General features: G+C 45.0%; 1 protein-coding gene across 2 annotated transcripts in view; it reads left to right on the forward strand.

Moving 5' to 3' along the window:
* The first annotated feature begins 8,449 nt into the window (after window positions 1-8,449).
* NSD3 (nuclear receptor binding SET domain protein 3) overlaps window positions 8,450-27,567 on the forward strand; it is an 86,691-nt gene continuing 67,573 nt past the window's right edge. The window contains exons 1-3 of one of the 2 annotated variants that reach the window (XM_027769151.1): window positions 8,450-9,199; window positions 22,486-22,557; window positions 23,987-24,149. In XM_027769151.1, coding sequence (XP_027624952.1) covers window positions 8,525-9,199; window positions 22,486-22,557; window positions 23,987-24,149 — 910 coding nt within the window. In that variant the 5' untranslated portion in view covers window positions 8,450-8,524. The remainder of the gene's footprint in view (window positions 9,200-22,485; window positions 22,558-23,986; window positions 24,150-27,567) is intronic. The other variant, XM_027769152.1, reaches the window with a different exon arrangement.

Below are 27,567 nucleotides of genomic sequence, written 5' to 3' on the forward strand. Positions count from 1 at the left end.
GTATAAAGAGCAGAGGTGCTTTATTTGGCTTACAGTTCTGGTGGCTGGAAAATCCAAAAGCGTGGGCTAGCAGCAGGCCGGCTTCTGGTGTTACATCACAACGCGGCTGACAGAAGCAGAGAGGGTGGTGGGCGTGTGCAGAGCGAGAAGGACCTGGGGGCAGCCAGCTTCCTTTTATAACAGCCCACTCTTGTAGAAATCCCCTCTACACAGAGGCAGAATTTACTCCTCCATGATGGAGGCAACATTTGTCTGTTAATGAGGGTGACACCGCCCTCACCCAAACTGCCCATAGGTCTCACCTCGTGAAGTTCTCACTACCTGCCAGCATCACTGTACTGGGGACAGCATTCCAAAGCATGAACCTTGGGGGGAAACCGCTGTCTAAACCATAGCACTGTGTAAGGAATTTAGCTGTCATCTATGTAAGGAATTTAGCTGCTTAAAAAAAAAAAAAGAATAATTATTTTATTTAACTTTATCTATTTATTCATTTGCTTATTTCAGTTTTACCAGAGAGGGACAGAATGAGAGAGAGAGAAAGTGAGAAGGCAAGCTGCCAGGTCTGGGACTCAAACTGCCATTGGCCATGTGGGAATCCAGCGCCTTTATCCACCACGCCACCTGCTGACCCCACAACTGCCGTCTTAAAAAAATATTTTTTAAAGAAATGATCAAAACTGCTTTCTTGCATGGCCCTACTAATGCTTCAGCATTTTCGACAATGACAGTGTAGCCCCTGTGGCGTAGTTGGTCAGGATATGATGCCAAGATTTAATGGAGGCTCTTCCCACCTTCGGAAATTGTTGCTTTTAATTTTCAATACTTCTTCAAATCCTAGCCAAATTATTTGTTGCAATTTTTCCCCTACTATCTTAGTACATTTTGTGCTGCTATAAAGAATACCTGAGGCTGGATTATTCTTATTTTTATTTATTTTAATTTTTTTTAGAGATTTTTGCTATAGGGCATGTGTGCTCACTGGAGAGACAGACCAAAAGACAGAGAGATAGAAAGTGAGAAATCATCCCTCAGAGGGGATGGCCATGCCACTTTCACTTCTCCATTCTCCTCCCAGGATCCTAGGCACGCACACCCGGTGTGATTTTAAAGCTACCGGGTCCGGTACTCAAACTGCGGTCAGCCATGTGGGAGTCCAGTGACGTAACTGCTATGCCATCTGTTGCACCCAAGGCTGGGTAATTTTTAATGGACAGAAATTTACTTCTCATGGTTTTGGAGGCTGGGAAGTCCTATACTGAGAAACTGGTAGCCAGCAAGGGCCTTCTGGTATGTCACCCCATGGTGGGAGGCAAGAGTGTGAGTGAGAGAGGGTAAGTGTGAGGGTAGGAAGGGGGCTGGGCTCAACCTTTTGGCAACAGCCTACCCTGGAGATGACTGCCCCACTCCTGCAGTAATGGCATGAATGAGGACAGAGCCTTCATGACCTCATCACCTCGTAAAGGTCTGTCTTTCAACACTGTTATGGTGGGAATTCAATTTCGACATCAGTTCTAGAGGGGACATTCAAGCCATAGCAGTTGAGGTTTTTACCCATATACTGTATTGTCTGGAAAGTCATGATGCATTTTTGCCTAGAAAAATATGCCATTTCTTTCCTGACGACCTAATAGATACCCAAGTAACAGTTGGTCCAGCCCCATTTGTTGAAATAATCCTATTTGTTGAAATTCTTTTCCCATGGAATGACTTTGGCATCTTTGTGCAAGAGCAGTTGACCACGTAACTGCGGGTAGCAATGTTTTCGTTTTTGTTTTGTTTTGTTTTCAGTTTCCCAGAGGGCATGTGTGCCTGGTGGAGAGAAATGAGTGGGAAAGCATGAAAGCACCTCCAGTGGGGCATGGCCACACCACAGTCCCTTCTCCGTTCCTCTTATCGTGTCAATATTTGGAGCATACACGTACACACTTGGTGTGTTTTTCAAGCCTCTGGGTCCAGGACTGACACCTCGTGATCAGTCATGTGGAATTCAGTTCCCTTAGCCTCGAGGCCATAGGCACGCCCTCAGTGTGGTTTGCATTTTTTTCTTATGCAATGAGCATTACACATTTTTACCAGCTAAGGGACTAGTGGGTAAATAAAGTATGTAAAGGCTAATATTCCTGGAAACTTGGCTGGTCAGTGAAGGAGTACTGGGTATAAGCCCTTCGAGGACAGGGGCCCTCTCATTTGTTTATTAATCAAACAATATTAAACAGTCCTCCAACTTTGCATAAGACACACCTGACTGCTGTCCTTAGCGTGCAGGAGAGAGTGAGATGGTAAAAGGCAACATCAGCGTGTGCCGTAGAACAGTCAGTGGCACAGGGGGGACCGGCTCAGGGAGGGCAGGAAGCAGACCGCTCCTGGCTTCTCTGGTGTCCCAGTGGCTGGGGAGCGCACATGGCAGTCCTGACGGCCAGAACGCATGTGGTGCACCTGAGAGGCTGGAGAGGAGCCCTGTGGCTGGGGAGCAGGAAGCGCAGCAGCACAATGGTGGAAGATGATTTTGAAAATCAAGTTGAGGCCTGGGTATGCAGGAGCTTGCCGGGCATGAGTGGGAGTTTGGATTTTATTTTAGTGCAGCAGGAAGTCATTGAGATTTTTTCCCTTTTGTTTTTGCTTATTTTAGTAAACACATAGTAATCATCTAGATTATTATACTGAATATAGCCAGCACCCCAGAAACCTTCCTCACAACCCCTTTCCAGTGTTCACAGGACCCCAGCAATGGGCAGCCCCTCTCCTGACAGCTCTACTCAACTCTACTCACCATAGAGTTATTTTAATTTTATCCTTCTTTTGAGCCTTCTAAAAATGAAATCATACTGGACATTACGTACATGGAATCCTTGTGTCTGGCTTCCTTTCTTCAAAATGGGCATTTGTGAGGGTCACCTAGACTGAGTATAACACTAGTTCATTTTCCTGGCTATATTGTTGAAGGATTTTGAGAGGGCTCGGTACATGATTGAATTCACTTAGAGACAGTAGCTGAGTAGTATATGAGGACATACCAGGTTGTCAGGAAAATCTTGGCATTTTTCTATGTAACAATGACCCAGTAGGTTACAGAGAGCAGGAGAAGCAGCCTGGAGGCCAGAAAGTCACCTATGGGGTAGACTAGGCGAGAGTTCTTCATGGCTTGGACCTAGTAGAGAAGCAAAGGGGGCAGAATGTCATTGTCAACTGTGAGATGTGCCCTTGAGAGAGAAAGGTCAGTGTGCTAAGGGGCTGGGGGAGAGTGGGGGTGAGTCACAGGGCTGTATTGTGAGTTCCGGGTTTCTGGCTTGGACAACCGATAGTTGGAGGTTTTATTTATTTATTTAATCTGGATGGGAAAACCTGAGGTACACATTTAAACAATTTTTAAAAAGGAGGCCAGGACCAACAGGTGGCGAAGTGGTTATGTCGCTGGGCTCCCACATGGCTGACCGCGGTTCAAATTCTGGACCCGTTAGCTTCAAACTCATGCCAGGCACATGTGCATGTGTGTCCAAGATCCCAGGAGGAGAATGGAAAAGAAGTCATTGCGGTGTGGCCATCCCCCCTGGGGGGTGAGTTCTTGCTTTCTATCTCTTGTCTCTCTCTGTCTCTCCAGTAAATGCATGTGCCCTATCACAAATCTCTCGGAAAAGAAAAAACTAAGGGACCAGTATATGATGCAGTGGTTAAGGTGTTGAGCTCCCACATGGCTGATTATGGTTCGGGTCTCAGACCCAGTGGCTTGAAAATCATGTTGGGCACATGAGTGTGCATGACTAAAGTTCCGAGAGGAGAAGGGACTGTGGCAGGCCATCCTCCCCAGGAGGGTGATTTCTCACTTTCCTTCTCTCCATATATCTCTGTCTCTCTCTCCTTTCCAGCAAGCGCACATGCCCTATGACAAAAACCCAAACAAAGAAAGAAAAAGCCTAGGAGTTCACTGTTGGGTGTCCTAAGATATGAAAGGAGCCGACAAACAGGCATTTGGACTACAAGTGGGGGCTTACTGGGAAAAGTGGGACGTTTGGATGACTTGCAGAGTCCAGGCAGCTGCCTTGTAAAGAGCACTGTAGTAGAATGAGAGGGTCTGGTTTTACCTTTTCATCCAGTTTCTACTGACTGTGTGATTAAAGGCAAATCCCTTGATATTTTCGACTCTTGCTTCAGAGGACTAAACAAGGGTGACATATGAGTGAGGCCACAGTGTCTAGATATTTGGTTCGGCAGGTACTTAGAGATGTATCTTCATGTGCATAACATTTGGTACTGGCAGGAAAAAACTTCTGAAGCTGTTAAGAGGTGTGGACAGGATCTGGTTATATGGGTCTTAAGAGTTTCTTAGCATGGGAATAAATTCACCAATGGTTGGTTTTAGGAAGCATGATCTAACTGCTATGTAGGGAGAAGTTAGAGGCAAAAAATATGTAGAAAAATCAGTTGTCACGGTTCAAGATAAAGCGCTAGGGCCTGATGTGGGTCTTGACATGGACGTAAAGATCAAAGAATGAATCAGATAGATTTTAAAGGAAAAAACTACAAATTTTGCTCAGTGATTAGTGTTATGGCTTAGCAGAGAGGAAAGAATTAGTCACCCATGAGCCTGAAACTTCTAGCACAGAAAGTTAGAGAAATGATGGAAGCAGTGACAAATCTGGGCAGTCTGAAAGGGAAGTTGAGTTAGGGAAAGGACAGTGCATGCTGTTTTGAACTTATGACTCTTACGGTTATGGTTTCATTGTTCCTAGGTAGTTGGTTATCCTGGCAGAGAGAGAGAGACAGTGGCAGGATTAGAGATCCGGAGATTGATCCTTAATCACAAGTTTGCTTTGTGGTCTTTGGAAAATCTGCATCTCAAGCGTTCAGTGTAGTTATCTAAAAAATTTGAGCTAACACGGGTCTTCTTCCATGTCAGCCTTACAAAGTTGTTTGAGAATTGAATAAGAATGCATATGAAAACACTCCTTGATAATGAACTCCTATGCAATTGTAAGGTTGCATAGAAGGTAATAATTCCTTTTTTTAGTCTAAATAAAATGAAATATTTGAGGTTAGGGTACAGAAGAGAGGAATAAGGGGAGAATATCAACCTTCTCAAAGATTTGTGCTGGGGGGACCAGCAGTTAGCATAATGGCTATATTGCTGGACTCCCCCATAGTTGACCGTGATTCGAGTCCCGGACCCAGCAGCTTAAACACACGCCGGGCGCGTGTGCGTGCGTGCCCTAGATCCCCAGAGGAGAATGGAGAAGAAGGGATTGCGGCATGGCCATCCCCCCTGGGGGGTGATTTCTCGCTTTCTGTCTCTCTGTCTCTCTCCATCTGTCTGGTGAATGCACGCGCCCTATAACAAAACCCTCTCCAAAAAAAGAAGAAAGATTTGTGCTGGGAACTAAATCACAAGCATCGGAAACCTCAGTTTCTGAGTACGCGTGCCTGAAAACCCCTGCAGACTGTAACTCGGAAGACTAACCTGGAAGCTGGTCTTGTATGTGTCAGTTATAAGAACCAAAAACACAGGGTGTGTCTTGTTACATGTCAGAATTTACTCGCCGCTAAGTTGAAGAATGAATGAGAACTTTAGAATTCTACCTTATAGTTGCTCCTTGTGTATTAGCAGAATTTGAAAACATTCCCTTATTTCTGTTGTTTCCAAAGTTTGAATTAGGGTAATATTTCAGTTCTTTAGCTTTATAGTAAGAAATTATTTCTTTTTTTAATCTCCAAAGGATGTGTGCACTCATGAGAGAAAGCGTGAATGCGCACATCCCCTCACCCCCAGGGCTAGCATCATGCTGCAGCCTCTTCCCTCCATTCCTGTTCCCCATCAGGACTTTGAGCGTGCATACGTATATACGCTCCTGGCATGTTTCTCAAGCCACCAATGTCAGTATTCAAACATCATTTGGCCATGTGGGATCCAGCCCCTTATGCACAGTGCTTAACCACTGTGCTTCAGGGCCAGACCTAAGGAAATTATTTCTGGGACCAGCAATTGGCGTAATGACTATGTCACTGGACTCCCATGTAGTTGACCGCAGTTTGAGTCCTGGAGCCGGTGGCTTAAACTCACACTGGGCGTGTGTGCATGTGTGCCCAAGATCCCGAGAGGAGAATGGAGAAGGGATTGTGGTGTGGCCATTCTCCCTGGGGGGTGATTTCTTGCTTTCTGTCTCTCTGTCTTTCTGGCAGAGTACACACGCCCTATAGCAAAAACCCCTCCAAAAAAAGAAAAAAAGAAATGATTTCTAACATCAGCATTATCATCAGTAAGTACAGTGTGCTAGTTAGCGCAGACTTTGGAACCAAACTGCTTGGGCCGAACCCCAACTCAGTCACCGGATTCCTAACCACGTGCCTCTGTTTCTCCCTCTGTCACAGGAGGTAATAGCTCCTGATGGTAGCGGGGAGTATTAAATGTGTACTGTATGAAAAGCACTTAGATGGGGCCCAGCACTTAGGAAGTACTGATTTAGTGTTAACGGTAGTTTTTAAGCTAGTCATTATTTTGGCAGTGGCCAAGGAACACAGAATTATGAAGAAAGAACCAAATCCTTCTTTCAGAACTGATAGCTGCGGGAAGCGGAAGTGGTATGGTGATAAAAGCCTTGTGCTTTAGAGTCAGACGTGCTTACATTCAAGTCTAGATCTGCCCTTTTGCTCTGTGGTTTCAGCAGACCACCTAACCTCTCTGAAGCTCGGTTTCTCTTACTATGTACCTGTTTTGCAGAGTTGTTATGGGGATTAAATGAGATGATGCATAGAGTGTGGCCCAGAGTAGACACCACAAAAACAAGAGTGCTCTTTTTCCCCTAGTTTGAGTTCTTGTATGTTCTGTCATATTAATTTGTTTGCAATTTTAGTACTTCTGAAATTATTTTCATTGGCTAAGAGCAGAATAAACAGCAGCCGTGTAATTGGATACACCTAGAACAGTGTATTGCCGTCTTTTGTTTTTGCTTTGCTATTTTGGGTTGCTTTATCATTATGGCAAATCCTACTAAAATCAAGATGGTAGAATCATCTTAAACCGGGATGTGGCTACAGAATCCATGTTCCAGGCAGCTACAGCTCGTCAGAGTTGATGTACTAGTGAAAACCTGTTTCTCTACTGTACAACTTGCTAGAAGAAATGTATATGGGCTAATAAAAATAATATATGGGTTGTCTATCAGTCCTCTCCCTTGAGCTGTGGACTGGTCAAACCTAATGAGTGAACAGGGTGGTCCTGTAGCATTTCCTAACTTACTTATCTGTATTATATTGTTACGTAATGTGGGCATCTGTAGATACCTTCTAGAGGATATGTAATAATTGTTAAAAGTGTAGTGGTGCCAACTAACCAAGAGTGTGCACATAGTCAGCTGGGATATGTTTATTTCTCTCTCTCTCTCTCTCTCTCTCTCTCTCTCTCTCTCCTAAGTTTTTTGCCATAGGACATGTGCACTTGCCAGAGAGGAGAAAGATAGAAGCAGTGAGAGGGAAAGTGAGAAATCAACCCCCCAGGAAGAATGGTCATGCTGCAATCCCGTCTCCATTCTCTTGGGCTTTTCTTGAGTTCCAAGTCTCCAGGACTGGGTCTTAAACCATGGTCGTTCACGTGGGAGTCCAGTACCTTTACCCCTACACCACCTGCCAGGCCCAATAAGCCCTATTTTTTAGGTATATGTACAGAGGAAGACATAAGAGAATACTCAAGAGTATTTACCATAGTTGTCCATGGCGAGAAGAGCAGAAATGATGCAGGAGGCAGAGGAATGGGTCTTTTTACATTCATATTTAAAGTCCTTGCCGAAAGTCTTTATTATTTTGTAACAAGAAAGTCACTGAACAAGTCATTGATTTTAAAGGACGCTCATGGAAACTAATTTATTATATATGTCAGGACACGGCTTATTTCCAAATACAAGTTTTAACATGAGACTTATATCCATAATTCAGGAACAGAAAGGAATGTCAAAACCATTTGCCTTTTTTTTTTTTTTTTGAGAGGTTTTCACTATAGGGCGCTTGCGCTCGCCAGACAGAGAGAGACAGAGAGACAGAAAGCGAGAAATAACCCCCCAGGGGGGGTGGCCACGCCACAATCCCTTCTCTTCCACTCTCCTCTTGGGATCTTGGGCACGCATGCACACGCACCCTGCGTGAGTTTTAAGCCACCGGGTCCGGGACGAAAACCGCGGTCGACTACGTGGGAGTCCAGCGACATAGCCATTACACTAACTGCTGGTTCCCAAAACCATTTGCCTATTTGTAAGAGGATAAAATTTTGTTGCCAAGATTGTTGTGACAAAAACAAAGAAACACTTAAGATAAAAAAGTATTTGCCCTGTGTCAAATTATGCTGGCTGGCTGTTTTTAGAAGTATTTGATGTCAATATACATCTAGCTATGAAAGTTGAATTCAAAGCATTTTGGTTTAATCTTTCTTCAATTGATTAACCTCTAGCTTGTTAGGATATTAACGTCTTTTAATCCTCCCTTTCTTATCATTGTAGGCCCGATGAGAGAAAGGGAAAGTTAAGGATGCTGGAGCAGAACAATGGATTTCTCCTTCTCTTTCATGCAAGGGATCATGGGAAACACAATTCAGCAACCACCTCAACTCATTGACTCCGCCAACATCCGTCAGGAGGATGCCTTTGATAACAACAGTGACATTGTTGAAGATGGTGGCCAGACACCGTATGAAGCTACCTTGCAGCAAGGCTTTCCGTACCCACCTACAACAGACGATCTTCCTCCACTCACAAATGGCTACCCACCATCAATCAGTGTGTATGAAACTCAGACCAAATACCAGCCCTATAATCAGTATCCCAATGGGTCAGCCAATGGCTTTGGTGCAGTTAGAAACTTTAGCCCCACTGACTATTACCATTCAGAAATTCCAAACACACGACCACACGAAATTCTGGAAAAACCTTCCCCTCCACAGCCACCACCTCCACCTTCGGTACCACAAACTGTGATTCCAAAGAAGACTGGCTCACCTGAAATTAAACTAAAAATAACCAAAACTATTCAGAATGGCAGGGAATTGTTTGAGTCTTCCCTCTGTGGAGACCTTTTAAATGAAGTACAGGCAAGTGAGCACACAAAGTCAAAGCATGAAAGCAGAAAAGAAAAGAGGAAAAAAAGCAACAAGCATGACTCATCTCGATCTGAAGAGCGCAAGTCACACAAAATCCCCAAATTAGAACCAGAGGAACAAAATGTAAGTTGAAACATCTTTTTGAACAGTTTTGTAATCCTTCACATTTACTGGAAGCCTAAGAGATCTTTTTCCAGGTTTTATCTCTTCAAATATATATGTGGTTACTTCTTTCTTCTAATCACTGGCAAGGTGCTTGGGCTAGCACAATAGAATGGGTGCTGAATGTGTGGTGAATACATGAATGGGCATTATTACAACGAAGAAATGTTTTAAAAACACATGATACTACGAGTCTTGCTGCTTATGTTTCTGTGTCCTCATAGCTTTGATTAGTTTTATTCGTTTATAATCTCCAGGTCTTTGAAAATGAAGAGGAAAGACAGAGAAGAGGGTTAATTATGTTAGTTTTTCATTATTTTAAATCAATAGAGTTTAGATTTAATACACGTTGCTAATGTGCTACATAATAGCCTGAAGAAGAACTCTTTTAATTAAAATAAGAGTTAGGGGTCCAATAGGTAGCATGGTGATTAAGCTGCTGGACTCCCACATGGCTGACCATGGATCAAGTCCCAGACCTGGTGCCTTGAAACTCACACCAGGCACATGTGCATGTGTGCCCAGGGTCCTGAGAGGAAAATGGAGGGGAAGGAATTGTGATGAGGCCATCCCTCCGGGGGTGGGGTAGGGTGATTTCTCACTTTCTCTCTCTCTCTGTTTCTATCTCTCCAATGAGTGTGCACACACCCTTTAGCAAAAAATAAATAAATAAAATCTCTCCTCCCCCCCCCAAATAAACTTTCAGATAGAGTTTTTGTAAAATTCATCCTTCGTAAGTAACTTAAAATGTATGCTGCTGAGTTTTTTTAATGTCTGAGGTTCTAGTATGAATTTGTTTAGCAGTAGTAATAACTATATAATAAATCAGTTTCAGCTTGAATAAAGAGTTCACAGTACAAATTGCAGATGTTTCCTAGACATCAAGTTGGGAAAAACATAATATATACAGTTGACCCTCTGAATAGTCAGTCAGGTACAGATTGAAAATATATTTTTTTAAAAATTCCACAGAGTTCCAAAAAGTAAAACTCAAATTTGCCACACTCCAAATACTATGTTAAACCCACAGAAACAAAGTGATGTAGTAAGCTTTGTATTAGGTATTAAAAGTAATTAGAGTGGGCTTGAATGTATGAGAGAATGTAAGAAAGTTATATGCAAATACGATGGTATTTTATGTAAGGGACTTAGTATCTGGATTTTCGTGCTCATAGAGGTCCTGGATCCAGTTCTCGGGAGGTATTTTTGTGACAGTTTTGGTTTTATATCTGGTATGTCCGAATAGCTCATTTGTTGTTCAAAGAAACGTTTACTCCATGTTGACTCACCCTTTGGTAGTTGGGCTCCATTACTTCATACAGCTCAAGTGTGGTCATTTTGGGGGATAAAGGTCACAAAGATTCTGGACTCTCAACAAATTCAAGTGTGACATTTCAACGTGTTTTCTCATTTTCTATAGTTTTCTTATTCATCTCACAGATACTGATTAAATACCTACTATGTGCTAGGTACAGAATGTCCTAAAAATTGAAGGTTTGTCAATGAATGAAATAAAGATGCTTGCTCTCAGGGTGTTTCCTTTTTTTCTAGGAAAAAAAGTATTATGTATGTCTGTAAGTTCAGATAATGTTAAATGCTATGAAGAAACTAAAACCAGGTAAAAAGATGAAGAGTGATAAAGGACACGTTTTCTATTCTGGTATCTTAGCTCTATATCTATAAAATGAAAGTTTAGAAGCTAAATGACTTCTGAAATACCTTTCAGTTTCTTATGTCATGTATTCAGTGTCCCATTCCCACAGAATGAAGCTCACATAATATGTTCTTTGACTGTTCCTTGACAAAATGGGAGGGAAATCAAGTTCTGCCCTGCAGATGCAGCCACTGTAGCATTTTGTTCTAGGCCTGCAGTGCTGCGCTGTGTGTTACACTGTCCCTTGGGAATCACAAAAAGATATAAAACCTGAATTCGGTTTTACTTTTTTGCTTCCTGGGAACTGTCCGCTTGCTGGTCTCACTTTTGCAATAGATAATCAGGCAAATGTAATATCCAATTTTACTTAGGCTAGACTGTAACTTTTTTTTTAAGTCTATTCCTTTATTTTCTCCACAAGTCAGACAGAGAGGGAGAGATGGCACCCCCACAGGGTCTCGAGGTCACCACCCACCCCCAGCTTCAACCAGCCCCAGATCGGGGCACAGGTGTGCGCAGTGTACTCAAGGAGGCAGACACCAGCCCAGAACCTCCCCCTGGCCAGCCTCAGAGTGTGCTGTATTTTACCACGGTGCCACTGTCTGGCCACTTTTTTTCCTTTATTGATAAACTAACTTAAAAATGTAGCTGTAGGTGCCTTGAAAGTTATACTCCATTCTGACAGCAGAACTTTAAAGGTGCAGCTCCCAGGGCTCTGGCTTACCATCAGTGTCAGACTTTTGCTAAGCTAATAAGCAGGTGATTAGAAGATGTGCATTCATTAATTGGTTTGTCAGTGCGTGTGTTTTGAGATTAGCTTCCCTTAATTTGCACAATGTCCATATCCATACTGCCTCCTTCAAGACAGTTGTTTTTATATATATATATATATATATATATATATATAGAGAGAGAGAGAGAGAGAGAGAGAGAGAAGAGAGGGAGGGAGAGAGAGGAAGAGGAGGGAGGGGTTTTGCCTTAAGGTGCTTGCTGGAGAGAAAGGCAGAGACAGTGAGAAGGAAAGTGAGAAATCACCTCACAAGGGGATGGCCATGCCATAATCCCTTCTCTTCCATTCTCTTCCTGGGACCTTGGGCATGCACACACACGCACACGGTGTATTTCAAGCTGCCAGGTCTAGGACTCAAACCACGGTTGGCTATATGGGAGTCCAGCGACAGAACCGCTATGCTACTGCTGGCCCCAGGGATGGTTGTTTTGAATGTTTTAGTTTTTGATAACCTTGGGCCTGCTGACTGTCCCTAGGGGTCCCAGCCTTTGGTAGTTAGCATTGGAGAAGGCTTAGAAGTGGAGAGAAGCTGGAAGAAGAGTCAGCTCACTCCACTGGACAGCTCCCCTCCCAGATGCCTCTGGAAGCCTAATGAAGAAGCTGTCCCTGTCAATATGGTCTGAAATCGCCATCCTCCAGCTGACTGCCTTTAACTCTGTTTTCTAGTTGTCCTTCTGTTGCTTAAAAACCCACTCATAGGCTCTTTTTATTTGCAAATAAAATCTCATAAAAGAACGGTACACTAGATTTCACCATGTTTCCCAGAACTTGATCTGTATGTGCCCCCCTGCATTCTTTTGAACTGTCTGACCTTCTGAAGAGTGGCTGTTAATTGGAAGAGCCCTAGTACCTCTTCTCAGCGATGAGAATGTCTCCAAACACCTAGGCAACAGGTGACCTGAGAGCAGTGCTGAAGTAGTATTTTAGAGAGCGAGATTTTTGCTATAGGGCACATACGCTTACTGGAGAGAAACAGAGAGAGAACGAGGGACAGGGCAAGTGAGAAATCACCCCTGAGGGGGTGGCCATGCCGTATTCCCTCTCCTCCATTCTCATCTATTCTCTTGGAATTTGGGACATGCATACACACACGCCTGGCATGAATTTCAGGCTGCTGTGTCCAGGACTCAAACTGTGGTCAACCATGTGGGAGTCCAGCGCTTTACCCACTCTGCCTGCTGGCCCTGAAATTATTTTTAAAATCTACTTTAGCTGTTTATCCTCCCATCAAATTAGACACATTTGGCAATGTTTCTGCAGTTTTTTGTCCTTTGCAGGTGCAGTGCCTCACGCACATGAGTGCAGGCCATTCACAGTCACTGGCCTCCCAGCAGCACCTCAGTGAGCTGACCCACCGAGGCAGGCTCATTGACGCTTGGCTTCCACTCCTACTTGTAAGAAGCCCACCAGCTGGCTTGTTCCTGTGAACACCATGTTAGAGGTTTGGTTCTTCAGCCCCAAAGGATTAGGCCTTAGAAACTACCAGGGTTGTTGGGAAAGTCATGATACGTTTTTCTGTGCATCAACCTAATGGTTTGTTCACATCCAGAATATTCTTTTTGTACATCTTTATTATTTTTTAAATTACAAACTCGAGCAGTTATTCATAAAGTAAAAAGAAATGCACAATTTATTGCCTTCAAAATTTTCTTTCCAGCTTCAGTGTTGACGTTAGTTTTCCTTCTTTTATAAAATATGCTTTGCTTAATGTTTTTGAAATTTATTTAAGTAATACTAATGCTTTGAAATTCTGTTAGACTTGATGTGAATGATTAATCTTAATGAATCTTAGGTTTTTGATAAAAGTTTTTGATAAATTTTTTAAAGGAATATTTAGGATAATGTAATTTATTTTAGTTCTTCTCTTAACGTAATTTTTTTCTTGCTTAAGTAACTTATTGTGACTCTTTCCTGGAAAATGGGTCTTTCCATATGGAATCAATAACAACAACAACAACACACACACATATTTGTTTCAGCTTATTATAGGGCAGGTGCTCACCGGAGAGAGACAGAGAGGGAGAGTGAGAAACGGCCCCCTGGGGGGATGGCGACCCCTCCATAACACCATGTCCTGTTGGGATTTGGGGCACGCACGCGCACACACTTGGTGTGTCTTTAAGCCACCAGGTTTGGAACTCATATCATGTAGTCGGTCATGTGAGATCCTGCTGTCCCAACCACCATGCCGTTGGCTAGCCCTGTGTGTGTGTGTGTGTGTGTGTGTGCATGTACACAGACATACAGACCTATAAAACCATCAAGTTGGACATTAAGGAGAACAAAATCACTGTCATCTTTTTCTCTGATGCTTTCTCCCCCTAATAGAAAAGTTAGTATCAAAAAGCATATCTTCCAGGGACCAGCAGGTGGCGTAATGGTTACATTGCTGGACTCCCATGTAGTCATCTGCAGTTCAAGTCCCAGACCCAGCAGCTTAAAACTCACACCAGGCACATGCACATGAGTGCCCAAAATCCTGAGAGGAGAATGGAGGAGAAGGGGTTGCAGCATGGCCATCCCTCCTTGGGGGAGATTTCTCACTTTCTGTCTCACTGTCTCTCCAAGGCATACACACACCTTATAGCAAAAATTTCTCTTAAAAACAAAACGAAAACCCACAACACTTCCATTACTACTTAATTTTAATATTTTAAAAGTTTATTTAATTTTTTAATTACCAGCAGGTGCATGCATTCGCCATAGAGAGGGAGAAAGCAGCCCCCAGTGGGAACATGGTCACCCTGCAATTCCTTTTTCTCCATTTCGCCATTACATCAGGATCTGGGGTGCACACACATATTTAGCCTGTATGTTTTCAAGCCACTGGAGAAGAAATTTGAATCATGGCTAGCCACGTCTATTCCGGCTCTCTATATGGTATTTAACTACTGTGCTACAGGCCAGCCCTTGAAGTTTACTTTTATTTATTTCTAACATGAGAGAAGCATCCCTAACAGGAACATCATTCTGTGTCCAGCCCCAGCCAGCCCTTACCACAGGCACGCACACTGCCTGGCGTGTACAGGAAGGCCTTGGGACGTGAAGCCAGGACCTTGCGCGCAGCACGCTGTCGTCACAGGTGCTGTGCTGCACGGTCTCGCAGCGAGCCTCGTCTCCTCTTACTGGCCTACGTCACAGGTGCTCGCTCCTGGGCGGTCCTCTGAGCTCTCCTTTCAGCTCAGGGCAGGTCTCTGGCTGCTCCCTAGGTACTTCTGTGTGGTTCATGTACCAGTACTCGTCGCCATGTGTCTCTCTATCACCACAGCATCCTTATCTGACTCCTGCTTCCCACTCTTATTTACATAGTCTTGAAAGCTTAGGATAAATCTTGGTTTGTTTTTCTCCCTTGTGGCCTCTTGCATTTTAAAGTAACCTTGTGAAAATTTTCAGTTCTTTGAAAATGATTTTGGCAGTTTTTCAAGCCATTTGAAGGAAATGTCAACAATCTGAAACAAACCAAAACAGTAAAAAAGATAAGACATTTGAGTAATAAGAAGGCTTGGGAAGGAATCCTGTCTTTAATCCGGAAAGGAGAAAACAGTGGCTTTCAGATCAGTTCTTAAAATAGTAGGCTAGTGTCACACGGGAAAGATGGGCCGCTCCTCGCTCCTCGGCCGTCTGTCCTCACAAAGGCTTTGCAGCTCCTTACACCTGGACACCACGCACAGAACGTGTGGTGGCGCGTGATCGCGCTGTGGGTCACACGTGTGCTTCCTCATGTCCCCCTGTCTTCCTGCTGGGGCCTGACTGGAGTGACGAGCCAGGCTCAGGCTCAGGCTCTGTCTGCAGACTGCAGCCAAGCTACCCAAGGCACCTGTCCACATCGGGCAGCGTCTCTAACCTCTCTTAGTGCTCTTTCTCAGTGGCCAGAAGACGTTTCTCATTTGCACAGTTTTCTTTCCTTGCTCAGTGAATACGTCTTACTAGATGTTCGTGGGACCAACACGGCAACATCGGCCAGAGCCAGTCTGTGCCTGTTACCAAGCTGTAGCTCCCTGCCTCCACCAGGTCGACCTGATCGACCTGATCGCAGCCACCTCCACTCGGCCTCTGCTTCCCCTCCATCCCTCCCGACTGCTCTCCACAAAACCGCCAAGGAATCTTTCCTCCTTTTCCTCGCTCCCTCCCTTCTCCTGAGAGAACAAGAGGAGGAGGAAGACAGACTTTTTTTAAAAGAACTTTTTATTTAATTTTTATTTATTGTTACTATCTTTTAATTTGACCAGAGGGAGACAGAGAGAAGAGGAAGGCAGTGAGAAGCAAGCTGCCGGGTCTGGGACTCAGACTGAATTCGGCTGGGTGAAATTTTGAGCCTTAACCACCACTCCACCTGCCAGCCCCGGAGAGACATATTTTTGACAGAGTCTCACCATTGCACGCCTCTGCCCTAGCCTCCTGGTTGACGAGGACCACAGGGGTGCACCTGCTCACCTCGCCTGCTCAGGTTGCCCCGAGAGCCACCTCTGGGCCTCCAGTGTGACCCCAGCCTCACGCAGCGGTGCGTTCCCACGTGTACCATGGCTGCTGGGTTGAGATCTGCTTAATAGAGAATTTTGCTCCTTTGCTTAGACACCTTCAGTGCTTCCACTGCTCTTACAGAAAAGTCACACTCCACCATGGCTTACGGTGCCCTCCTGATCCAGCCTGCCTCGCCACTCTCATTTCATAGCCTCTCTCCCCTGGGTGGTTAAGGGCAGTGAAGTCAACTGTCAGGGCCTGCCTCCCTCCCTCCCTCCTTCCTTCCCTTTCTCTCTCCCTTCCCACCTCCCTCCCTCCTTCCTTCCCTCCTTCCCTTTCTCTCTCCCTCCCTGCCTGCCTCCCTCTCCCTGTTCCTCCCCTCCCCTCTTTCTGCTGGAGAGGGAGGACAGGGAGAAAGCACACACACACCCCCCACACTGGAGCACAGCCATGCCATACCCCTTCTGTTTCTCTCTCTCATCAGATTTTGGACACGCACCCACATGTGTCCGGCGTGTGCCCCAAGCTGCCAGGTCCAGGTCCTGGATTCTGTGGACAATCACGTGGGGACCCTGCTGCCTCAAACCCCAGGCTGTGGAGCCAGCCTCGTCCTGACCGTCAAGATTTTACCTCTGTACCCTCAGGGGCCTCACGTGTGCTCCTCCCTGGCCCTTGGTATCCTTGTCCCCACGTGCTCCTCAACAAACTCCCCTTTTTATCATTATCAGATTCAAATGTACTTTCTCAGGCCTTTTCTGACCTTCATATCTAAAACTACGCACACGCTCCCCAGGACTTCCCCATAGCGCTCGCTCTGGAAGTAAGCGCTTCTCTCTCTTTGTTTCACGGCTGTCTTTCCCCCCACCATGAGCTCCAGGAAGCCGGGGTCACCCGTTGGTCTCACTCTTACATCCCCAGCTTCTGGAGCGTTCCGGAGGATCTGTGGCCCTGCTGAAGCAGTGATTGATGCTCCGGGTTTGGGGTATTAGTCTGGCTTACTTAGAGTACCTTTAGTTGCTAGAGGATACTCGTCTGCGAGAGAGATACCCTCTAATGGAATGTGGTCACACCACAGTCCTGTTTCCTCCATTTTGTCATCCTGTCAGGATTTGGGGCACACACGCACAAGTGCCTGGCATGGATTTTCAAGCTGCTGGTGGGACTCAAACCTCTCAGCACGAAGGAGCCAGCTGTCTCCGCACAGCGCTTAACCACTGTGTTATGGGGCCGACCCAAATACCATAACAATTAAATCCCTCTTATACTTTAATAAAACTTTGGTTTTACAACAGCATATTTAAATATCTTGAAATAATTGATAATGAACTTAAAATTTTTTTTAGAATTATTTTATTTAACTTTATTTTAATTTGACCAGAGAGAGAAAGTGAGAAAGCAAGCCGCCAGGTTCGGGACTCAAACCATGGTGGGCCATGTGAGAGTCCAGTGCCCTTAACCACCAGGCCACCTGCTGGCCCCAAATGATCATTTTTCTTATTTACCCTTCTGAGCTAAACCCCACAGCAGGGTCTTCATGTCACAGTCCACCCAAATCAGCCAGTCTGGATTATTTCAGTAGAATTAAGGCCTGACTTAGTGGGTATTGGGTATGCACTCCTTTTAAGCCATCGAAGTTAAGTTTCTGTTCTCTGACAAGTGAGACATCTTAAAAATCTAGACGGAGGGCCAGACAGTGCTGCAGTAAAAGGCAGCCCTCTGCAAGGCAGACTCACGTGAGGTTGCTGGTCTGCATTGGGAACCCTCTCTGGGTGTGTGGGGCACACAGGTGCCCATGATCCAGGCTGGCTGAGGCTGGAGTGCACTGCGGCAGCGGGACCCTGTGGAGGATGCTGTACTGTCACTCTCTTTGACTCTCTCAGCCATGGAATAAATAAACCTTTTTTTTTTTTTAAAGAATTATCTTATTTAACTTTATTTTTTTATTTACTTACTATTTTTTAAATTTGACAGTGAGAGACCAAGAGCGAGAAAGCAACCTGCTAGGTCCAGGACTCAAACTGTGGTCAGCAGCTGAGTGGGAGTCCAGTGCCCTTAACCACCATGCCACCTGCTGGCTCTCAAGAGGAAATAAACTTTTTTTTAAAGAAAATCTTTAAAATTATAAAAGTAATCTAATTTTTGTAGAAAATACAGATAATTCCAAAGCATAGGTCATCCTTCACTATTTTCCCAATCTTACTGCCTAAAGATAGTTACTATCATCAATTAGGTTTACATTATACCAGATATTTTCCAGGCATATATAGACTTAAGAAGTTGGAAGACGTTGACAGATGGTTGATTACTGACATTTAGTGCTATGGAGGTTACCATCCCTCTGCTGAGATTTTCCCGTATTGCATATTCCCATAGCGTGAGTCCCTAAAATAAATGGCTAGGTTGAAAGTACGCATATTTTGAGTGTATATAGATACTCCCACATTGCTTCCTTAAAGGGTTATAGAAAAAGGTTTTAAATAATATACTTGGGTTTATAATTAGGAGAATAATGCTTACTATAGACAAGTGTAAAATACTTATGTTGGGACCAGCAGTTAGTGTAATGGCTATGTCGCTGGACTCCCATGTAGTCGACCGCAGTTCGCATCCCGGACGTGGCTTAAACTCACACCAGGTGCATGTGCGTGCATGTCCAAGATCCCGAGAGGAGAATGAAGGAGAGGGATTGCAGCGTGGCCATCCCCCCTGGGGAGTGATTTCTCTCTCTCTGTCTCTCCGTCTGTCTGGCGAGCACATGCGGATCATCCTATTCAAACTGCTTTACAATTTGCTGTTTCTATGTCGCTGGACTCCCATGTAGTCGACCGCAGTTCGCATCCCGGACGTGGCTTAAACTCACACCAGGTGCATGTGCGTGCATGTCCAAGATCCCGAGAGGAGAATGAAGGAGAGGGATTGCAGCGTGGCCATCCCCCCTGGGGAGTGATTTCTCTCTCTCTGTCTCTCCGTCTGTCTGGCGAGCACATGCGGATCATCCTATTCAAACTGCTTTACAATTTGCTGTTTTCAAGTAACTTTAAAATTAGTGTTATTTTAAAATCTGTTTATGCTGTTCTCCTTAGTTACACTATAATTTATTTAACTGATTGTCCTTTTTGGACATCTGGATTGTTCCTGAACCTTCCCTCTGAGCAGTGATACGCACGCCTGTACTAACATGTACAGCCACTCCTCACTCACTGACCTACCTGCTTAGTGACCAGTCTGACTTAAACAGCTCTCTAGCAGAGAACCCACTTTCTCACTCAGCATGGGTGAGTCTCCAGAACGCCCTTGCAGTCTGTCTCAGTCCTGCAGTCGGTTAGTTTCGCTGCGTGATGTGCTAACAGTCACGAAGACTACATATTTCATCTATAAACCTGTACTTAGTGTGCACCCACAGTACACGACGTCTGCAAAAGGAAGAACTCTTCTTTTAATTTACTTCCTTTTACTTACTTCACCTGGAGTAAGTGCCAAGATTCGAAGGAAGGCCATTGATCTTGAGATAAAACTGAGATCATGGGGCCAGCAAGTGGCCTGGTGGTCAAGGGTCCGGACTCCCACATGGCTAGCCACGGTTTGAATCCCTAATCTGGTGGTTTGAAAAATCACACTGGGCGCATGCGTATGAGTGTTCAAGATCCCCATAGGAGAATGGTGGAGCGATTGTGGCATGGCCATCCGCCCTGGGGGGTGATTTCTCACTTTCCCTTCACCATCTCTATCTCTTTCTCTCTTCTGGCAAGCACACGAGCCCTAAGGCAAAAACCTCTAAAAAGTAATAATAAAATTAATTTTTTTTAAATAGGGGAAGAAATGATGATCATAAAAGAATATGAAGCTGTAAAAACGTTAGCATGTGACATGGTGCTGACACATTCAACCATTTCCATGATCTTGAGAGAGAGAGTTAGAGGGTAGAGCCTTGGTCGGATTTAAAGCCAGGCAGGTACAAGACGGCATGCCGACCAGCCTGTTACTGGTTCAAGCCAGCATACACAGGATCTTCCGCACAGGGAAGGCATGCGGAAGGGAAGGGTGGTGGCAAGCCGTGAGGAGTCCCAGCCGCTTCCTCGAGGACTCAGCCTGCAGTGTCAGCGGCTAGGCGGCACGCGCCGGCGAAGCAGCAGTGGGAGATTTGTTGACTAATTCAATAAAATTATCAAGAAGGGCAGCTACCGCCTAGGACAGATCTTCAGGCTGGATGAAACTGGGAGAAATGAAAAGTCCTATACACAAAGAAGCTAAAACCCTTCCTCGCCTGTCGCTCGGGAGCCTGCGTGACGGGAGTAGGTCAGTGAGTGCACCCTGCCCGCTTACTGCACTCAGATAACGAGGCACGGGTGACGCCAGCGTCATTTGAGGGCTGCTTCATCAAGGGCTTCTCACCTGGGTGAAGCATTATTGTCTGGAAAAGGCATTCCCTTTCAAACTGCTGCTGCTCGGCGCGCTCCAACCACCCCAGTGTCTCGGCGATCTACACCCACGTGCAAAGGTGGGGTATCACCCAAAAACGCCACTGCCGTTCTGTAGCCTGTGACCCCGGGCCATAGCCGCGGGCAGGGCATACTAATTCCACACGGCTTTTTCCAAAGCTGTAGCAGCGACAGAAATTGGTGTAGTAACCCTTTGTGATTTCTGGGAATCATACATTTTACATATACTGCATACAGAACATTGAATTGGCTTGGGCAGAGGTGACAGGAACATATGCAAGGCCTATGGGGAAAAGGCTTAAAATGTTTTGTGAATGATTTTGATTGTTTGAGAGGAGAGGAGCATATTGAGGTCGTACATGAAACAACTGTGGCTCTGGCCGATGTGCTTCATTTAGATGTCGAGGTGGAAGATACTGGAGAATTCGTGGACTATGCCGAGGGAGCGCTAGCTGAAAAGATTTCATAGAGTCGGGAGTACAGCAGCACTTGGAAGAGGGGAAGGAGAGCATGGAGGAGATACAAGAGAAAGTGACCGTCAAAGGCCCAGGTGGTGTGTCCTCGGACGGAAGTGCAGCTCTCGGAACTCGACCATGTGGAGCCAATGTGGAGTGGCTCACAAAGGTGAACAGCAACTGACGAAGTTCCCGGTGCTGCTGTGAACTTTATGAAGGCCAAAAGGAACTTACACAGCAGACCACAATAGCAAGATTCTTCTCGAAAGCTACACCCAGGACCCCGCCCCTAGAAGTACGTTTGTCACCGACTCCCTTACCTTGGCTCTCCGTAGCGCCTGATCACTCCCAGGATGACACTGAGGACTGAAAAATTCATCCGAATGTCTTTTTTATGAATAAACTTAACGTTTTTGCTGGGTTTTTTTTAATGTTCTGTAATATGAAAGATGCAAATTAAAACGATCAAGTTGGAGTTTTCTTTAGATCTTTTCATTCAGAATAAATAAAAATTGTTACACTGGATTTCTGTTATTGTGTTGTGGTACATCTTGTTGCTTTCTGGTCCTTATTTAATGTGTGCTTTTTACGTGGACCGCATTCTGGTGTGGTGTCGCATGCTGTCTATTGACAGACACACGCCCTGTGGCTCCAGGACACACCACAAGGCGTCCTCCTTTCAGCCCCTTGCTTACCTACCAGGTCACTTGACAGCCTCGTCGCAGTATCGGAACCCCGCCAGTGGTGAGGAGTGCCCATGCTTTTTACTCTTAGTGCTTTTCGTGTGCATCCTTAAAGGCACATTTGCTGAACGTGAAAATGCAAGGCTTTTCGTACATGGTCAACGTTGCTCTCCAGAAAAGTTCCAAGTTAACATCTTACTAGTAATCTCCAAGTGCCCATTTTTTCCTGCAATCTGATTGGTTAAAAATATATAATACCAGCTTCATAGAAATTAAGTTTTAAAAGGAATGAAATCAGAATAGGTATATATCCTTGCTTTGGAATGGAAAATGAATGCTAAGATAGAGCATCATGCTCTGAATAAGTTGTATTACTACTCTTTACATTGTTCAGTTGATAAATGCCGTTTATTGTCCAGTTATTGAATGTCCTTTATTCACTTTGCTATTCAATTTTCTCTGAATTTTTTTTCCTTAAGACAAGAGCTTGCCATTTCCTGGTCCACCTGCTTCAGCTTCCCCACACAGCTGGGGTTACAGGTGCAATTTGTCACCCCAGGCGCTGGCCCTGGTCATTTTAGATTGGACTAGAGATCACACCCAAGTCTCCATATGGTGGCCGGTCCCAGCCTGCGGCATAGTGTCTTAGCAACGAGCATCCCATGTTTTTCCTTGGCCTAAGTTTCTTTGAGTCTTCTTCCACACATCACTGTTTTCCAGTTTACTGCTGTTTTATTCTATTCACCTGTATGCCTTTTCACCTAGAGACCAAATGAGAGGGTTGACAGTGCATCAGAAAAACCCAGAGAGGAGCCAGTACTGAAAGAAGAAGCGCCAGTGAGTTGCTTTATTCAATATTGTCTAACCAAATGTGATATAAGGGGGTGAAAGCAGAGTAATTAAAATTGGAGTACATTGTATTATAAGGTGTTTAAACAATAAAAATTGGGGGCCAGCAGGTGGCATGATGGTTAAGGCACTGGAGTCCCATATGGTCAGCTACGGTTTGAGTCCCAGACCTGGCAGCTTGCTTTCTCACTTTCCTTCTCTCTCTGTCTCTCTCTGGTGGGTGTACATGTTTTGTAATGAGTTAGAAAATAATTTATTTAATAACTTATTATTTAATTTGTTTATTTTTAAAAATTTTGGTAGAGAGTGTATGCATTCTCCAGAGAGAAACAGAGAGGGAGAGAGGAAGTGAGAAAGCCCCCCCATGGGGAATGGCCATGCCTCAGTCACTTCTCCATCTCTCCCTTCTCTTGGGATTTTGGATGTGCACGCATGTGCTCGCACATACACACGTTGCATTGTGTGCGTCAAGCCATCATGTCCAGGACTCGAGCCGTGCGGTGCGGTAGGCCATGTAAGATACAGCCTCCTTACCACCAAGTCATGGGCTGGCTAGCAGTCCCCACTTTTGTTTAAAGTCTGTTTGCATGTTTCTTTCATGGGGGTTGAAGGCAGGTGAGGTACCCTCGACAGGGTCTGGCCACACTGCTGTCTTCTCCCCAGCCTCCTGGCAGCCAGGATCATAGGCAGGCATGTTCATGTCGACCTGGGGCCCATCCCCGGGGCTGCCTACATGGCTGCAGTACTGGTCAGCAGTGTCCCAATGCCTGTACTACCATGGCTGGGCCTCCGTACCTTTGTATTTCCGAAATTATGCTGAAACTCATCTTAGAGCTGGTTTTAGAGGTAGGTATTCTCAGTGAATTACTTTCTTTTTCAAAGCTGTAACTTTTTATTATTACCATTGATCACGTGGATTCCCGAGATGCCTCCTACTGACCCAGCCCCTTGGCACAACCTGTAGTATGCTGGACTGCAGCGTTGGAAGCCACGTGGCTGACTCTGGGGGTCCGTCTGGAAACAGTGGCCACAGATGGGCAGCCAAGATCCTGAGGAACTGGAATGCTGGGAAAAAAGGATTGTGACCTAAGGAGACCCTGTTAAGAATGCTTCTCTTTCTCTTTCTTGCTCGCTCTCTCCTATGCATGCACAAACCTTCTCCTTCCAAAAATAAAAGTCATCAGTATCAGTAATTTGGTAACAGAAACCCTACGTCCTGTATTCAGAGCTTAGGGTGGGGCTTATTCTTTTTTTTTTTTTTTTTTTCTGTTTCCTTCTCTTTTCCAAGTTACAGATAGCAGGTATCAAAGAAAACCACAGTGGAAGATACACTTTATATTGTTAGATTTTTAATGTACTTCGTATATAGTTTCCTTTTTAAAATTTCTCTTCTGATATTTGATGACCTTCCCTGTAGGTTCCGCCGATCCTGTCTTCTGCTCCAACGCCAGAAGTATCCCCTGGTGTGAAATTCCAGGTTGGCGATCTGGTTTGGTCCAAGGTGGGGACCTACCCTTGGTGGCCTTGCATGGTGTCCAGTGATCCCCAGCTTGAGGTTCATACCAAAATTAACACAAGAGGTAAGAGAAGGCATGTTAGCTAAGAGGTGGGGAACAAATGTTAAATGTCGTATGTGGATATAAGAATACACATCTGTGTTCATCATTTCTTTCATATTCCCTTCTTTTAAAAGACCCTGATCTGACTGGCCTTTTATATCTTTTATAGCATATGGATAAGTGATGTCTTATATGAACTTAATAGGTGTTCGGCCCAAGCCTTCTTTGAACATTTTTATTTTAGCATCAACTCCCCTCTATAAATTTGATACGACATAGTAGTATTGCTTGAATTTGACTATGTAACAGAATCTTATCTTAGGCATGTTAAAAAAAAAATTAAGGAAAGATGTCCTGACTTTATTCCTTTGGGGGAGGGTGACCAAAACACATGGTTTGTGGTGTGACCAAAACACATGGTTGAGACCCCGGACAGTCAGCATCTGGGCAGGGCCTTGCTCAGTGGCGGGAAAGGTCTGAGCGGGGCTCTTATTTCTGGATATCCGCCCTGTGAGCTCACTCTGGTCTTGTGCTGGATTACTTGTTGTCTCTGACAGCTTCGCACCTATTTTATTTTTTATTTACTTATTTTTAGAGATTTTTGCTGTAGGGTGAGTGCACTGGCCAGAAAGAGAGAGAGAGAAAGAGACAGAAAGCAAGAAATCACCCCCCAGGGGGAGTAGCCACACCGCAATCTCTTCTCTTCCTTTCTCCTCTCGGGATTTTGGGCACACAATGCACATGCACCCAGTGTGAGTTTTAAGTCGCCGGGTCCAGGACTTGAACTGCGGTCGATGTGGGAGTCCAGCAATGTAACCATTATGCCATCTGCTGGTCCCTGCGTTTATTTATTTTTCTTTCACCCTACAGTTCTGTCTTGGTCCCTGTTCACTGTTTTTTTTTGTTGTTGTTGTTGTTACATAAATTAACCCAGTTATTGTAGGCTACTGATATTCCAAATGTCTGTGGAGCTTCTACTGGTTTTTCAGTTCCCTCAGGCTTCTGATAGCAGACTTCACTGCGACAGCCGAAGTGGTGTAGATCCAGGCACCACCAGCTACCACGTTCATGCAGAACCCACAGGGCCAGATCCCCACAGGCCGTCTCTTCATCTCAGTTTTGCCACAGAAGGAGCAAGTGTACTTGGCGTGCTGGCTGATTTCAGTTTTCTTCACCATATTCCGGAGGGAGGCACTATAGCGGGTCCCGTATTTACCGACGATGCCAACCTTGTTGGTGCGTTTAGCCATATCGCCGCCAAGTAGGTCCGAGCCCAGAGAGCCCTGTTCACTGTTGCAAGGAGAAAAGCATCTCCTTTAATCTGACGAGCCAGCTTTGTAACGGGATCAGCCCTCTCCACGACTCTTGTGCCAGGAACCTGCCTCAGTGTGGATTGCCAGCCGACCCGAGCTGCTCTGCCGTCAGTGTCGTGCTGACGTAAGGCGGGGAGCGAGGAGGCATGGGGGAGAAGTAAGAAAGCACCAGTGCTGAGTGTCTACTTCAGTGCAGGCTGCTGTGACGAGCAGCTCTCCGAGTGTCTCTTACGTAGCCTCATGACAGCAACACTGTGACATAGTAGTGCTTTCAGTGCTGCGTTCCAGATCAGCGCATGGTCTCCAGTTTAGTTCCGTAACCTCTCCCTTACTTTATATTAGAGGAAAAACCATCGAATTCACCAGTCATAGGGAGTGGGAGAGACTGTCCTCGTTCCTCTCTTGTGTAAGGAGGGGGTGGGGCCAGTAGCCTCTGAGATGTGCTGCCCTGATCACCTGTGGTCTGTGTGTGGGAAAGAAAAGGACACTGCATTTCCAGGGAGCCCATGCCTTTTAAAGAGAGCCACTCGTGCCCGCGTCTGGGCCCCCAGAGTGCTCTAAGAACGTATACCATGTGAGAGTCGAGCTCCTTAGTCCTCTCCTCTTAGGAGAGCCTTCTTCGGAGATTATATAGAGAGTTTCACATTTAATTACTTTATGGAAACTTGCTAATTTCAGCTTTTTTACGAGATACAAATGAAAGCACAATTTGTGCCTCATCTGTATTTTAAAGGGAGTATTCAAATTTAGTTTTATTAATTAACCTAATCTGGTCTGATACCCACTAGGCAGTCTCCTCCTTTAGTCCTGGAAAGACTGATTTTGTTTATATTAACTACCAGAAATTTGCCAGTTTAGGTTGAAAAAGAAGCTTTTTTTAAAAGACAGGATTATGCTATACACCGATCCTCATGCCTCAGCCTCCTGAGTAGCTGGAACCACAACTCATGCCAGCATCATGCTTGCCCTTTCTTTTTTTTTTTTTTTTTTTTTTCAGGTTTGTGCCATAGAACAGGTGCATTTGCTGGAAAGAGACAGAAAGTGAGACATCCCCGCCAGGAAGGATGGCATGGCTGTTGCAATCCCTTCTCCATTTTCCTCTTGGGATTTTGGGCACCCATGCACACGTGTCTGGTGTGTTTTAAGACGCTAGGTCTGGGACTCAAACCACGGTCTACTATGTGGGAGTTCAGCTATGTAACCATTATACCATCTGCTGGTCCCAAAATAGCTTTTCGAGATATAATTTATGTACTACCAAATTCACCTTTTAAAGTGAGTGGTATCTAGGGTAGTCACGGATCCGTGCAGCCATCGCCACCGTCTGATGTACCGACAGAGCATTTCCACCTCCCCAGCGAGGAGACCCAGATCCTTAGTCACTCCGCGTTCCCACCTGCTGCCTCAGCAGGTGCAGCTCCTTCTGTCTGTAGCTCTACTTGTCCAGCTGCCTTCTTTCACCCAGCACACTGTTCTTGGTACTCATTCACGTTTTCGCGTGTATCAGTGCTTTATCCCGTTTTATTATCAAATAACCTTCCATTGTGTGGTCACGCAGTAGAATTTTAAATGAAGTAGGTTTTCGGGTTTTTCCCCCACAGTTTATCTGAAAACCGAAAACACAGCATAAATCTTTTGTTGATTGTATTTTACACATGATGCCTGTGAAGCATTTCGTGCTGTTTCATCTAAGTCACACTGTAAAACTTGTCTTGATCATACATGCGGAGTCTTTCAAACGTCTGTGGAAAATGCAGCTTATGAAAAAAACTACATGGATTTCAATTTTTAGCATGAACTTCTTTCTATTCATGTTTCTGCAGACAGTTGCCCGTGTAGCAATCACTGGTCACTGTCACTAGCAGTCACATTCCTAGCACTGGGAAACGTGTCTAATGGTTTTCACATGCAGCGGTATAATAATTCTTTGTGAGAGCATGTTGAAAGATATTTTAATTACATTCCAATTTTAAGTTGTATTACAATGTTTGGTTTTATTTTAAGTTAAAAATTAGGGGCCTGCAGGTGGCGTGGTTAAGGGTGCTGGATTCCCATATAGCCGACCATGGTTTGAGTCCTAGACCTGGCAGCTTGCTTTCTCTCTCTCTCTCTCTCTCTCTCTCTCT

Source organism: Tupaia chinensis, unplaced genomic scaffold (genome assembly GCF_000334495.1).
Source record: "Tupaia chinensis unplaced genomic scaffold, TupChi_1.0 Scaffold148801_1, whole genome shotgun sequence".
NCBI lineage: Eukaryota > Metazoa > Chordata > Mammalia > Scandentia > Tupaiidae > Tupaia > Tupaia belangeri.